General features: G+C 47.7%; 1 protein-coding gene across 1 annotated transcript in view; it reads right to left on the bottom strand.

The window, feature by feature from the left end:
• The window catches only part of BRWD1 (bromodomain and WD repeat domain containing 1), a 149,604-nt gene that overhangs the window by 119,487 nt on the left and 15,777 nt on the right, over window positions 1–14,340 (bottom strand). The window contains exons 5-7 of the mRNA XM_040423088.1: window positions 6,635–6,782; window positions 3,812–3,910; window positions 3,558–3,718 (exon numbers count right to left, since the gene is read on the bottom strand). Coding sequence (XP_040279022.1) covers window positions 3,558–3,718; window positions 3,812–3,910; window positions 6,635–6,782 — 408 coding nt within the window. The remainder of the gene's footprint in view (window positions 1–3,557; window positions 3,719–3,811; window positions 3,911–6,634; window positions 6,783–14,340) is intronic.

Raw genomic sequence — 14,340 nt, 5'->3', positions numbered from 1 at the left:
GGCACGGGCCCAGTCCGGTTCCACAAGGTCAGGGCGGTCATGCGGCTGTGTAGGCGGGGGGGGGGGCAGAACCTGTGTGGGCGCACAGCATGCGGAGCATATAGAGTCCAGCTGGCCGCGAGGGAACTTAATTTTGCATTTAACACATGCATAATAAGTGGCAGCTGTTAGCATGCGGGGGTCACTTGTGGGTTCGGACATGGCTGCCCACTACTGGTCTCAAGGCTGGAGAGGGAAAGTAACCGTCCTACCAGCATGCAGGGGATCCCAGGCCCTGTGGTCCCTGAAGAATCGCACTGCAAGGTAAAGCTGGGTCCGCGCTGGTAGCTGCAGTCCTGCCGAGTCTTCTGAGCTGCGGCGGGAAGCCTAGCTCCGCCCCCTCACGTCACTGTGGGAGGCGCCGAGTTGCGGCCTACACTCCCCTGAAGCAGGGGCCTAAATTTGCGGCACGCGGCCAACCGGGAGGCACTTCCGGTCAGCCGGAGAACAGAGGGACCCGGAGCAGTGTGCAGGAGGCGCCCGCTTGCTCATAGAGCAGGGGAATACTCACCCAAACCCGATTACTCACCCCATCTTCATCCTCTTCACCCCCACTCAGAGGACCAGCAGGGTCACCTCTTCAGCAGCTTGCACGAGACTGGAATGGCAGGGGGGTCTTGCCGGATCCAGGTGACCCTTTGGCTGGTGGGAAGCAGGGGAGCTAGGCTGCCCTGGTCCACCTTTGCTTCTTGGGGGAGGTCGAGCGGTGGGTGTATCCGACACAGGCCTTGCTCCCGAGGTAGACAGAGAGGCTAGGCAACTGTTTCCCTACCTAAAAAGGGAAAATAAAAAATAACAAAACGAAGTCTCCCTGCAAGCAGGGAGGTCTGCCTCCTGCGACACTAGGCTAAAAACTGATATGCTCTCTCCTGGCTGGAGGGGGTATAGCCGGCACAGGAGGAGCTAACACTTTTCAGCCTAGTGTCGCCTCCTAGTGGCAGCAGCAGCTATACCCACGGTCGTGTGTCCCCCAATGATACGAGCAAGGAAAAAAAAAAAAAGACTGCTACCTCCTAAAAGGGGCCATGGAGTAGAGGTAGATATGTATTGCCCGCTCTAGGTCCAGTGTATGGAGATCCTTTGCCTGGGTAGGATCTGGACAAAATGAGGGCAAGACATTATCCTCATTAAGATAAAGTCATCACGACCTTCGATATAAAAGAGGGAAGCAGTTGGACAACCTTATGTTGAAGCACCAAGAAGGGAGATGTACACGATAAGGCTGCCACTTCTGAAACTTTACAGATACATGCGATGGTGACCATAAAGGCTACCTCAAATAATGGGACGCAAAGAGAAATGTTCTTTATAGGCTCAAAGGGAGACCTCTGCAGTACATCTAGGACATGGCTGAGATCCCATGGAGGCATCTGTAAGGGGAAGCCACATGAGCCACATCCGGAAGAAAGGAGCAAACCAACAAACTGTAAACGAGAGGACACTGTAAAAGAACAGACAACATAGGCGAGCTATCTTATCCTGGACAAGGATAACTCTTGCCAGATGGGTGTCGAAGCACATCCCTAAGAATACAAGCCGTTTAGAGGGCCTCAGGTTGGATTTCTGGAAGCTTATTAGATATCTGAACTGGTGAAGGGCATCCATGACTATCTTTAGGCTGGCTAGGTTGAAAGACCTGGAGGGAGCTTTCACTAAGATGTCATCTAAATTTGAAATTGCGACAATCCCTCTGGAGTGAAGGAAAGCCGTGAGTGACACAAAAACCTTGATAAATGTCCGCGAGGCAGATGCGAGACATCCCAAGTTAGGGCTCATTCACATGGCGGATTCTGAAAAACAATGGATACTGTGCCGATTTATGAAATCAAGTGTTTCCCACAGAAATTAATAGGAGGCTGCTTGGTGTTTTGTCATTTTTTTTGCTGCTGATCCCGATATGGTAATCGCACCAAAAAACTCAGCGTGAACAGGCCCTAAGTGCACCGCAGCTGAGACGACGCTCATGAGGGCTGCGATTCATTCAGAAGTGAACTTGGAGAAAGATGCTTTAAAGGAGCTGGTACAGGAATGCTACGAAGGGCAGGGTTTAAAGGGGTTGGCCAATCTATATTACTAGCTGCACAAGTGCTGAAAGGCCAGTGCTTCGGAGTGAAGATCCAGGCCAGCGGAAGGCAAGATCCCAGAACTGCTATGAATATGGACTTCACTCTGGCCGTCCACTCAGTGCAAGGAAGATAAGTCTCAAACTGGGTCTGTAGCTCGAAAAGCAGGGGGAATCTAAGTGTATGGATGTTAGGGGTCTCTGCTAGGCCAGACACTGAATAGGACCAGACAGTTATAACAGGCTATGAGGTATTCCTAGTCTCTGGTCCCGGCTAGTCAGGACAAGGGCCAGGTGAGAGACTCAGTGCTGTGAATACTCACCTGTCCTTCACAGGAATGTTGTCCCCAGGACCAGCAGGATCTCCTCCTTCAGTCCGCTGTCCCTTGGAGAGAGCTGTTACACTGGTAAAGTGGGGGTCCAAAAACGTAGGTAATTCTATGGCTGTCGGGAAACGGTGGATTTGGGGGTCCACCTTACGTGCTCTGCCTTCCAGAGGTGGGGAAGGAGCAAGCGGTTTGATGACCCGCTGGTCTCCCACCTCTTAGTATGGGAAAACAAGGGGTTCATACTGCCTGCAGACCGGCTAGTAAAATAAAAAAATTTTAAAAAAGCAGATATGCCTCCTACAGACACTCAGCTAAGACGGATTTAGCTTAATCCTTGTCGGAAGGGCATAGCGGATGGGAGGAATGAACAATTAACTGCTTACCGTCCACCTCCTAGTGGCAGCAGCTATACCCAAAGTCTGTCACCCTAATGACAAAGATGAGAAACACCAACAAATTGCGTTTTCTGGCATTCTTTTAGAGGTGAAAGAAAGAAAAAAAAATGAAAAAAAAACACCACACAAATTTATGTGTGAAAATACATGTATGTTTGCTGGTGATCTGACCCCACAGTCCCCTTGTGCAAGTGGAGTGGCAGGGCACATGCGTAACCACTAATCCATTCATTTCTATGGGACTGACAGATAGCTGAGACATGCTGAGCAGTCTCACAGACAACAGAGTGAACAGAGTAGTCGTCGTGCATTCATTCACATAGCGACTGGGGAATTGGGACACCCCCAGTCCTTCTCGTGAATGGTGGGAGTACCAATCCTGTGGATAGATGATAAAATTCCTTTGTGGTCAACCCCTTCTACAGGTCAAAGACAGGAGGCCTCAGGAACATACAGACAGTAAAGATCTAAGACAAGGATCAGCAACCTCCGGCACTCCAGCTGCTGTTAAACTACGATTCCCAGCATGCTTCATTCACTTCTTCTATGGGGTGGTAGAGAACAACCGAGTAAGTGTGCACGCTGAGAATTGTAGTTTCGCAACAGCTGGAATGCCAAAGGTTGCTGATCCCTGATCTAAGAGAAAAGCAAGATAGATTCCAGCCAGACGGATCCATCTGGTTCTTGTGGACACCATTTCACATTTACTTTTCATGGACTTCGTCTACTTACAGTGAAAATCCTTTGACCAGTGCGATCAAATGCGACACAGTAAACAGAAGAGAGATGGCCGAGAATCCGCTTATGCATCTTGATCTGCTGGTACATGGTGACAGGAAAAGCAGAGTTGAAGCGCATAGCACCGGTTAAGTGTTTGCCACGGTGCACATTCACTGCAATACGCAAAAACACCCAGTTATAAAAAGTACAAAAAATAATTAAAATACAATTCACACCAACAAAAAGTGCACACCAACACAACGTACCAACATCTGGAGGTCGTCTCACGTTAAATTGCACTTCTGGGGGTCTCCCTCGTTGAAGAGTGGCAAATGATTTGTGGCTCCACTGAGAATTTCTGTAACCTGGCGAGTATAATGTATTGATAAGAAACAGGGCGGGAAGAGGTGAGAAACAGCACTGTCCCAAATAATAGATGGAGTCACCCAGCACTTCACGCAGGGGGCTCAGCTCATTAGGCTACAGCTCATTTTCTTTCACAAGTGAACTCCCCCTTAAAGGGGTTGTCCACTCTTTATATACTGTGTTGATGGCCTGGCCTCAGGATATGCCATCAAACATGTGATCAGCAGAAGTCCGACACCCCGCACTCACTCCAATCAGCTGTGCGGGAGTAGCTCCAGTGCCAGAACTACACAGGTCCGTCCATTCTGCTCCCATTAAAGTGAATGGTAACCAGCTCCATCTGCTGCACAACCCACAGAGCTGTGTAGTTCCGGCGCTGGATCTACTCCAAAAAAGTTCATCTCTGGGGGTGCAGTGTGTTGGACCCCCACAGATCAGATACTGATGGCCTATCCCAAGGACGGGTACGCAATACAATTGGAGTGGACAACCCCTTTAAGAACATGCATTTCTTCTATTATTAAAGGCTACGGCACCTTTGCAGTGTTTTTTTTTTTATTTGACTTATAAATGCAAGTTTAGCAACTAACTCAATAGTCTTCATTAACAATTTCCCAGTACAGGTTCTATATTTTTGCGGGGCCACGGAATGGACACACTAATGCGGACAGCACACTCCTTTTGCGGCTCCATTGATGAATGGTGCGAGTTTTTTGACTGGAACTACGGCCGTTTGCATGAGCCCTAACACTGAGAAGGGGAGAGGAGGGAAAGCATCCAAGGAGGAGGACAGCTCACACAGGCTTTAGGTGAGGAAAGCACAAAGTAGTTTGCAGAGGGAGAAGCACACAGGCCTTGCACAGATACCGCCTTTCCACATTTCAGTTTTTTTGTTTTTTTTTATATTATAAGGTTATATTACACATTTCTATTTTCACAGTGTGTGTTAATTTTAATGAGTTTGTTCAGACTTTTTTTTTTTTTACTAACCATGGATCAGGGGGAAAAAAAATAAATAAATCACAGAGACATGCAGTACTTTGTTCCCTGATGTGACCACACACGCCCTAATGAAGTCTATGGGTCTGTGAAAATCTCGCACACAACACAGATGTCATCCGTGTTTGATCCGTTTTTCACTGACCACAGGTAGGAGAGAGATTTAGAAATTCATTTTCAGCTAAGCAGTGTCCCTGGAATATGGATGACACACGAGGGCAAAAAAACAGACACGGACATCTTTATGGATGAAACAGATTTTTCCACTGATATCAAACGGACACCGAAATGTGAGCAAGGCCTAAGGCAGAGAGCCCAGGGGCGACTTTGCAGGGGGACGGCAATCACACACTACTCAACATCAGTAAAAGTAAAAAGAGATCTCTGATAAGCTGTGGAAGGATAAAGCAGTCCTTACCAATCTGTGCAATACATGAGAGCTAGTAAAGCCAGCAGCATCCTGAACACACAGACCTCACAATCAGCATTTATTACTGGGAGTCAAACGCCCACATGAGCAGATTGTAAACCGAATATCAGGGGGTCTGAAAACGAATGAAGGAATAACAATTGCAGCCTGAAACGTAGGCAACTTTTTATTACTCAAGGTAACGTAAAAACAACGATGGGAAATCACTGTACTGCATGAGCATGGATGGCTGACTGGAGCCCATATGTCTTGGAAGATATCCCCGATACCCAGGGCACGGAGGCTTCTGAGGATCCAGCAATGACTTTTATTGATTAGAACGATCGCAACAAAGCCATTTATTTATTTCTGCTAATAACTCTGGAATACGAACAATAAAAAGCCCAATGTAAACCAAAATGGCCACCGCTACAGCTTTCAGGGGGGTTTTCAGTAGGCCAGAGACCCCTGCCCAGAGTTGTATTCCTGTCTTGTAAAGTATATCAAGAAGAAAGGACAACACCTTAAATATTGGGAGGCAATATAAACATAACTAAGTGCATATAAGACAAACACATGCAGCAAAGAGGGCGGCCAGGCATAACTCTGTCCAGACAGCCGGCGCAAGGGCTCAAAAGCATTGCAGCCATCTTGGGTAGTCAGCAGAACACAAGCATATGTCGGGCACAGGGTAAAAGCAGGAGAACATACCATCGCCAGGATCAAGCCTTATCAATCAAGGACACAAGAATATTGTGGGAAATGATGCTAGCATGTTGAGACAGAGGCCTGATGAGCGCCATTTCATGATGTGGACAGACTGCCACATGGAGGCCTAGGTTCACATCACATTTCTGTCATACATTAGACATATATTGGAACTCTATGGTGTCGGATGCCACTGTATGGCGTCTGTCTGAGGCATCTGTCAACTAACACGTTTTATTGTATACATTAAACATATGACAAACATGTGATGTGAACCCAGCTGAAGACTGAGACACCGCCCGCAGCAAACACCAGAAGATGAGAAACCCTGTAAAAACTGGCGCCAAGCAGGGTTCAGACTCCTTGAGTGATTGAAGCTCACCACTGACCATCAGGGTGGCAGCAGGGAGGTGTAGGGAACCAATAAGGGTCATTTTGGCTCCTCTGTATAGTAGATATCGTAGGCTTATGAGCAAAAAACCTCAAGTTCTAGCACCTCCTTCTGTCCCAACCGCATTTGGATTTTTTGCTAAATCTGAACACCTGCAAACTGAAAGACTTCTAGGATCTCAGTCCATTTACACTCACGCAGCGGACCCATCAGTACCTTTTACTGTGCATAGTGGCTTATTGGCAATTCCAAGTAAAGAGCTCGCTCTCGATACATTAACTGGAGCTTGTTTGTCAATGAAGTACGTTAAACCCTGACAGATCCTCAGCAAATGGTCAGGAGTCACCGACTTGTTAGCGGAAACCTGGAATAAAGTAAGACAACAACGATAACCATGCATGCACCGTAATATCAACGCCCTGTGATTTATTATTATGCCACGGCAGCTATAAAGTTCACACAAACTGACATAACTGTATGTCCCAGTGATGGTGCAGGCACATGGGTTGTGACAACCCTATTACTCGTTGGTGTCGGCATTATGCTGACACACCCGCCTAACAGCTAGAACCAGGGACCACTCCGATCCTAGCTGTTGGACCCCATAGATGACAGTGTCAGAATTGACCGTGGCATGTAAGTAATTAAATAGGAAGTGAGCTTCTTCTGTCACCCCATTGGCACTCTGACAATGTGATCATGGGGGGCTGATGGGTTGTCAAGGCAGCTCATAAAGGCCCGCGGGTCTGCCATAGACGTGAGCCGATAAGGATATTACTGACAGACATAAGACACTATAATAAATACAGAAGTTAAAGTACACATATTTAGTATGACTGCATCTGGAACAGACCAAACTAAAAAGTTATGTTATTTAGATGGCACAGAGAAAACCATGACAAAACTCTACCAAACAATACCAAAATTGTTGTGGTTTCCCCCCCCCAAAAAACCTGTATTTTTCGCTTTATAAGACACACCCCTGCCCCCCCTAAAGTGGGGGGAAATGGCTGTGCGTCTTATAAAGCGAATAGCATGCAGTAGGTGCGGGGAGCAGGGCACTGCCTGTACTCACCGCTCCACGGTCTTCCTCCCTGGGGCCTTACATCACTGTCGTGACCATGGCCAGGTGACAGTGCAGCTGTCTGAGTTTTTGACAGATAATCGCTAACGAGCGTTCACATGAAGGCTTGTAAGCGATCATCTAGCAGTGTAATACTGCCACCGATTGCACGATGAATAAACAAACGCTCGATCATTGGGCAATCCAAATCTTTTGACATGTTAAAAAAATTATCATTTGCAGGCAGTAGATCGTGGGGTCTAATAACAATCTGCTGCCGGCAAACCACTAAACCATACGGGGACTAGCAATGGCATAACGATCGCTATTCCCCATACTCTGGAGGAAATCGCTGCACATAATAGCTCCTCCGCTAGCAAACGCTTCCCTCCCGACAATCGTCTGCCACATCGGGCTGTGTAATACAGCCTTTAGTTAAGCCACATTCTTATCAGTAAGATAAGAACTTAACTATAATTTGTGTTTAGAAGATCAGAGATAAGGAGCCCGCTGATCTGCCTGATGGGAAATAGTAAAAATACAAAGCCTGCTACTACAGAATCTCAAGGCTGTAAAGAGAAAGGAGCTCAACATTTTTAATAAAGACCTATTGAAAAAATTATTTTTAACTCAATGAGTACAATGCAATAAGAAAAAAAAAATGCCCCCAAGAGGTGTACATAGGCTAAAAAAAAATAAACCTTGAACATGTTCAGAGTTCATACATGCCACTTAGGCCTAAATTTACATGCACACATCTTCATAAAATTACCAGAACTGGAAAGACCAACAATCTGGTTTTAAAAAAGGAAAATAAAAAAAAAAGTAGCAACCTATAAAATAAAGGGATTTACAAATGCAGTCCTTGAAAAGTAAATGCACCCCCAAAACCAAAATATTTCCTGAAAGCAGACAATATGATGATAGCAGTAACCATGACGAACTGTTGATAACCAGAGGTCACATTCATATTCCGAAAGAGTAAAAATACAAATCTTAGCATTATTGGGGAGTACCATCAGCCAAGAAGTATGAAATAAGATGCTGGGTGGGAGTTTATTCGGACCATAATCTACCTTATTTTGCGCTTTATAAGACGCACTTTTTTTCTTATAAAGCGAAAACTAGTGAGCGCTTCCATTATAGAAGCGCTCACTAGTATGCATTAGGTGCCGGGAGTGGGGAGTGAAGCGCTGCGAGCGCTTCCAGTGCTCACCCTCCCTTGTCTTCCTTCCTGGGGCTGGTGCTGTACTGTCCTGACCCCGTACAGCTTCAGGACGTAGTGCACGCACTAGGAGCGGATACTGCACGCAGTCAGGTGACAGTGCAGCGTGGGGTGGAGAAGACATGGGAGCGCTGCCGGAGACTGAGATGTAAGAGGAGTTTTTTTATTTTATTCTGATCTGAGGTCTGATGGTCTGGCAAAGGAACTCTGGGGGGGTCTGACAATGAGGGCTGATCTGAGGTCTGATGGGGGTCTCACACTGAGGGCTGATCTGAGGTCTGATTGATGGGGTTCTGATCCAATGTCCTGATATTTATGGGGGTCTGATCTGAGAATCTGATATGAGGTCTGATGAAAAATATATTTTTCTTATTTTCCTCCTCTAAAACCTGGGGCGCATCTCATCATCGGGTGTGTCTTATAAAGCAAAAAAAAAAATGGATTTTTGTACTTACCGTAAAATCCTTTTCTCGTTGGATGCATTGGGGGACACAGCACTATGGGTATATGCCCAGCTGCCACTAGGAGGCTGACACTAGAAAGAAAAAAAAGTGTTGGCTCCACCCAGATGGGCTATACCCTCTGCACAGACACTAAACTAACCAGTTGGTCCTAAAGCAGTATGAGCATTAAAAACCAAGAGCAAAAAGTAAATCCAACATGTCCTAAACCAGAAGGAGGACCATCATCAAAAGAGTCCCGGGAACCCGGAAAACCTGAACAAAGAAAAAAATAACAAGGGTGGGATCTGTGTCCCCCTATGCATCCAACAAGAAAAGGATTTTACGGTAAGTACAAAAATCTATTTTCTCGTCAATGGCATTGGGGGACACAGCACCATGGGACGTCCCAAAGCAGTCCCCAAGGGTGGGAAGAGACAACCATGCGAAGAACCTAGCGCACAGCCGCTTGCAGAACCTTGCAACCCAAACTGGCAGCAGCAGAGGCCAAGGAACAGATATGGTAAAACCTGGAAAAGGTGTGAACCGGGGCCCAGGTGGCAGCCTTGCAGACCTGGGAAGCAGAGGCTAGATGCCGGACCGCCCATGAAGCCCTGAGAGCCCTAGTGGAGTGAGCGGTCAAACGGAAGGGGGGCTCATGACCCTTCGCCATATAGGCTTCCTTGACAGCCGACCTGATCCAACGGGAGATGGTAGCTTTAGAGGCTCGTAAACCCTTGCGTGAGCCCTCAGGGATGACAAAGAGAGAGTCAGAACGACGGAAGTACTCCGTTAACTGGAGATACATCCGGAGCGCCCGAGCCACATCCAAACGGTGGAGAGACCACTCTCTGGGATGAGAGGGGTTGGGGCAGAAAGAAGGCAGGACAAATCTCATTAATGTGGAAGGAGGAAACCTTGGGCAAAAAGGAGGGAACTGGGCACAGGACAACCTTGTCCTGGTGAAAAACCAAAAAGGGGGACTGACAAGAGAGCGCCGCCAGCTCGGAGACTCTGCGAATGGAAGCAATTGCGACTAAAAAGGCAACCTTAAAAGGAGACATAAGAAAGGGAGACCTCCTTCAAGAGCTCGAAGGGAGAGGACTGAAGAGCATCTAGGACCAAATTCAAATCCCAGGGTTCCACCAGAGAACGGAAGGGAAGAATGTGATAAGCCACCCCCTGAAGGAAAGTCTGAACTTGGGAACGAGAAGCCAAGGGCCTTTGGAAAAGAAAAGACAAGGCCGAGACCTGACCTTTGAGGGAGGCCAGGCAGAGACTTTTCTCAAGGACGGCCTGAAAAAAAGCAAGAATCCTAGGGATGGAAAAAAGGAGAGGGTGAACCTCGCCAGATTCACACCAAGCAAAATACAGTCATGTGAAAAAATTAGGACACCCTTTGAAAGCATGTGGTTTTTTGTAACATTTTTAATAAATGGTTATTTCATCTCCGTTTCAACAATACAGAGAGATTAAAGTAATCCGACTAAACAAAGAAAACTGAAGAAAAGTCTTTTCAAGATCTTCTGTAAATGTCATTCTACAAAAATGCCTATTCTAACTGAGGAAAAAGATAGGACACCCTTGCCCCTAATAGCGAGTGTTACCTCCTTTGGCTGAAATAACTGCAGTGAGACGGTTCTTGTAGCCATCTACCAGTCTTCGACATCGGTCTGAGGAAATTTTACCCCACTCCTCAATGCAGAACTTTTTCAGCTGTGAGATGTTTGAGGGGTTTCTTGCACGTACAGCCCTTTTCAAGTCACCCCACAGCATCTCAATGGGATTCAAATCTGGACTTTGACTTGGCCATTCCAGGACTCTCCATTTCTTCTTTTTCAGCCAATCTTTGGTTGATTTACTAGTATGTTTTGGGTCATTGTCATGTTGCATGGTCCAGTTCCGCTTCAGCTTTAATTTTCTAACTGATGGTCTCACATGTTCTTCAAGCACCTTCTGATACACAGTAGAATTCATCGTGGATTCTATGATGGTGAGCTGACCAGGTCCTGCTGCAGCAAAGCAGCCCCAAACCATGACACTTCCACCTCCATGCTTCACAGTTGGTATGAGGTTCTTTTCTTGGAATGCTGTGTTTGGTTTACGCCAAACATGTCCTCTGCTGTTGTGTCCAAATAATTCAATTTTGGACTCATCTGTCCAAAGAACATTATTCCAGAAGTCCTGGTCTTTGTCAACTTTATCTCTGGCAAATGTCAGTCTGGCCTCGATGTTTCTCTTGGAAAGCAAAGGTTTCCTCCTTGCACACCTCCCATGCAAGTTAAACTTGTACAGTCTCTTTCTGATTGTAGAGGCATGTACTTCTACATCAACAGTAGCCAGAGCCTGCTGTAGTTCTCGAGATGACACTTTAGGGTTTTTGGAGACCTCTTTTAGCATCTTGCGGTCTGCTCTTGGGGTGAACTTGCTGGGGCGACCAGTCCTGGGCATGTTGGCAGTTGTTTTGAAAGCCCTCCACTTGTAGACTATCTTCCGGACAGTGGAATGGCTGATTTCAAAATCTTTTGAGATCTTTTTAAATCCCTTCCCAGACTCATAGGCTGCTACAATCTTTTTTCTGAAGTCCTCTGACAGCTCTTTTGCTCTCACCATGGTGCTCACTCTCACTTCAACAGTCAGGAGCACACCAAACTAAATGTCTGAGGTTTAAATAGGGCAAGCCTCATTCAACATGCAGAGTAACGATCTACTAATTATGTGCACCTGGTGTGATATACCTGTGTGAGATCTGAGCCAATTTAAGAGGGAATACATGTGAGGGTGTCCTATCTTTTTCCTCAGTTAGAATAGGCATTTTTGTAGAATGACATTTACAGAAGATCTTGAAAAGACTTTTCTTCAGTTTTCTTTGTTTAGTTGGATTACTTTAATCTCTCTGTATTGTTGAAACGGAGATGAAATAACCATTTATTAAAAATGTTACAAAAAACCACATGCTTTCAAAGGGTGTCCTAATTTTTTCACATGACTGTAAGCCTTCCAGGTACAATGATAAATCCTGGCCTACTGGGGTTTGCATTCATGAAGCATACTCTGGAGGACTGACTCAGAGACCGCGGCTTCAACAGCCACGCCGTTAAATGAAGCTGAGGTAAACTCTGGTGGAATAGAGGACCTTGCGAAAGGAGGTCGGGACACAGAAGTAGCCGCCATGGGGCATTGGCGAGCAGGAAGACGAGATCTGCGTACCACGCTCTGCGGGGCCAGTCTGGAGCCACCAATATCGCCGGGACCCGATCCATTTTGAGGCGTTTGAATACCCGAGGAGGACAGGCAGATCGGGCGATCAAGGCCTGACAGACTTGTTCCACCAGGCAAGAATTGAGAGTTGAAGGGACCGGTGTGGAATTGGGCATAATGAATTGCCTCGAAGGCGGCAACCATTTGGCCCAGAACGCGCATGCACACCCTGATGGATAGAGGAGACCGCTCGCGAAGGCAAGCCACCCCTGACTGGAGAGCCACTACCAAGTCCTGAGGAAGGAACACTTGGCCGAGGACCATGCCTAGGAATACCATCCTCTGGCTGAGAACAAGGGAGGACTTGGAGTGATTAACCAGCCAGCTGAACTGGGACAGCACGGACAGGGTGATGTGGAGGCTGGACAGGTTGTCCTCCCGGGACGGAGCCTTCACCAGAAGATCATCCAGGTAGGGTAAAATGTAGAGAACCTACCGCGAAGCGAAGGTGCCTCTGTTGAGACAGAGCTATGGGGACATGCAGATAAGCATCTCGGATGTCGATGGACGACAGAAACTCGCCCACCTTGAGGGAAACAATCACCGACCTGAGTGACTCCATGCGAAAGTGGCGGACACGGACGAAATATTGGAGCGCCTTCAAATCCAAAATGGGGCGAAGAGAACAGTCCTTATTGGGAACAGTGAAGAGGTTTGAGTAAAAACCCTGAAAATGTTCCGAGGTCAGGACAGGAACAATCACTCCGTGCGCGTGAAGGGAATGAATGGCCTGAAAAAAAGCGGCCGCCCGGGAGGGGGACCTGGGCAGCGACGACTGGAAGAACCGACCCGTGGGAAGGGCGGAGAATTCTATCTTGTATCCGGAGGAAACTAACTAAAGAACCCAGGCGTTGTCCACGTTCATGCTCCATTGATCCTGGAAGGACAGCAAACAACGCCCACACTCGAGGGGGCGACTCGAGTGGGGGAAACCCCTTCATGCAGATAACTGCTTTGCAGACTGGGGTTTGGAAGGCTTAGGGCGTGCCAGGAGGGCTTGGCCTTGAAGGAAGGACGAGAAGTCATTTTGTCCTGACGGGAAGAGAAATCCTAAGAAAACGCTAAGATTGCGATGCAGACATAGGACGGCGGCAGCGGGGACGGTTCTGGGGCAGGAACAAACTTTTCCCACCCATGGCCTCAGAAATAAGCTCCTCCAAACATTTCCCAAAAAGTCTACCACCCAGGAAGGGGAGAGATAGGAATGCCTTTTTGGAGGCGGCATCCGCTGCCCAGGCACAAAGCCAAACCGTGCGGTGGATAGCCACAGAGTTAGCAGCCGCCCTGCTAGAGCGGCGTGCTGATTCCAGGGAAGCATCACAAAAGGTACCGGGATGCCTGGAGAAAACGAGAGGACCGAACAAGCTGTTTGGCCCATACCTCACATGCCTTTGCCACCCATGATGCAGCAAAGGCAGGACGGATAGCGGAACCTGCTGCCACGAATGCAAACAAGGAGTCTATCTTCTTGTCGAACGGATCAGACAAGGAAGCCGCGTTGGCCAAAGTAAGGGTGGTGGCCTTAGCAAGTCGGGCCACTTGTGGGTCTACCTGAGGAGGAACAGATCACATAGTAATGGACTACTTGAGAAGGTAAAGAGGACATCCAAACTCTTAGCCAGGAGTGCGTCAGATCCGCATGCTTAGGGAAAACCAAAGCGGGGTGCCTAGAATGGCGGAAGGATACAGATTCCTGAGCCAAGGAGGAGGGGTCTTCCTGCACGTGGAGAGCGTCCCTAACTGCCCTGATGAGATCCTGCATGGCAGCAGCTAGGGCAGTGCTCTGCTCTGATCCGGAATCAGAGTCAGAGGAAGGTGCGGCAAGGGAGGATTCGTTGCCAGCCTCAGACACGTCCTGGGGGTGACCCGAGGAAGCCGAGGAGGAGCGGGACATTGTGTCTGAACGTGAGCATGCCCCGTCCGCGGAGGAGAC

This window comes from Bufo bufo, chromosome 3 (genome assembly GCF_905171765.1).
Source record: "Bufo bufo chromosome 3, aBufBuf1.1, whole genome shotgun sequence".
Lineage (NCBI taxonomy): Eukaryota > Metazoa > Chordata > Amphibia > Anura > Bufonidae > Bufo > Bufo bufo.
This window is presented reverse-complemented; position numbering and strand designations above follow the sequence as displayed.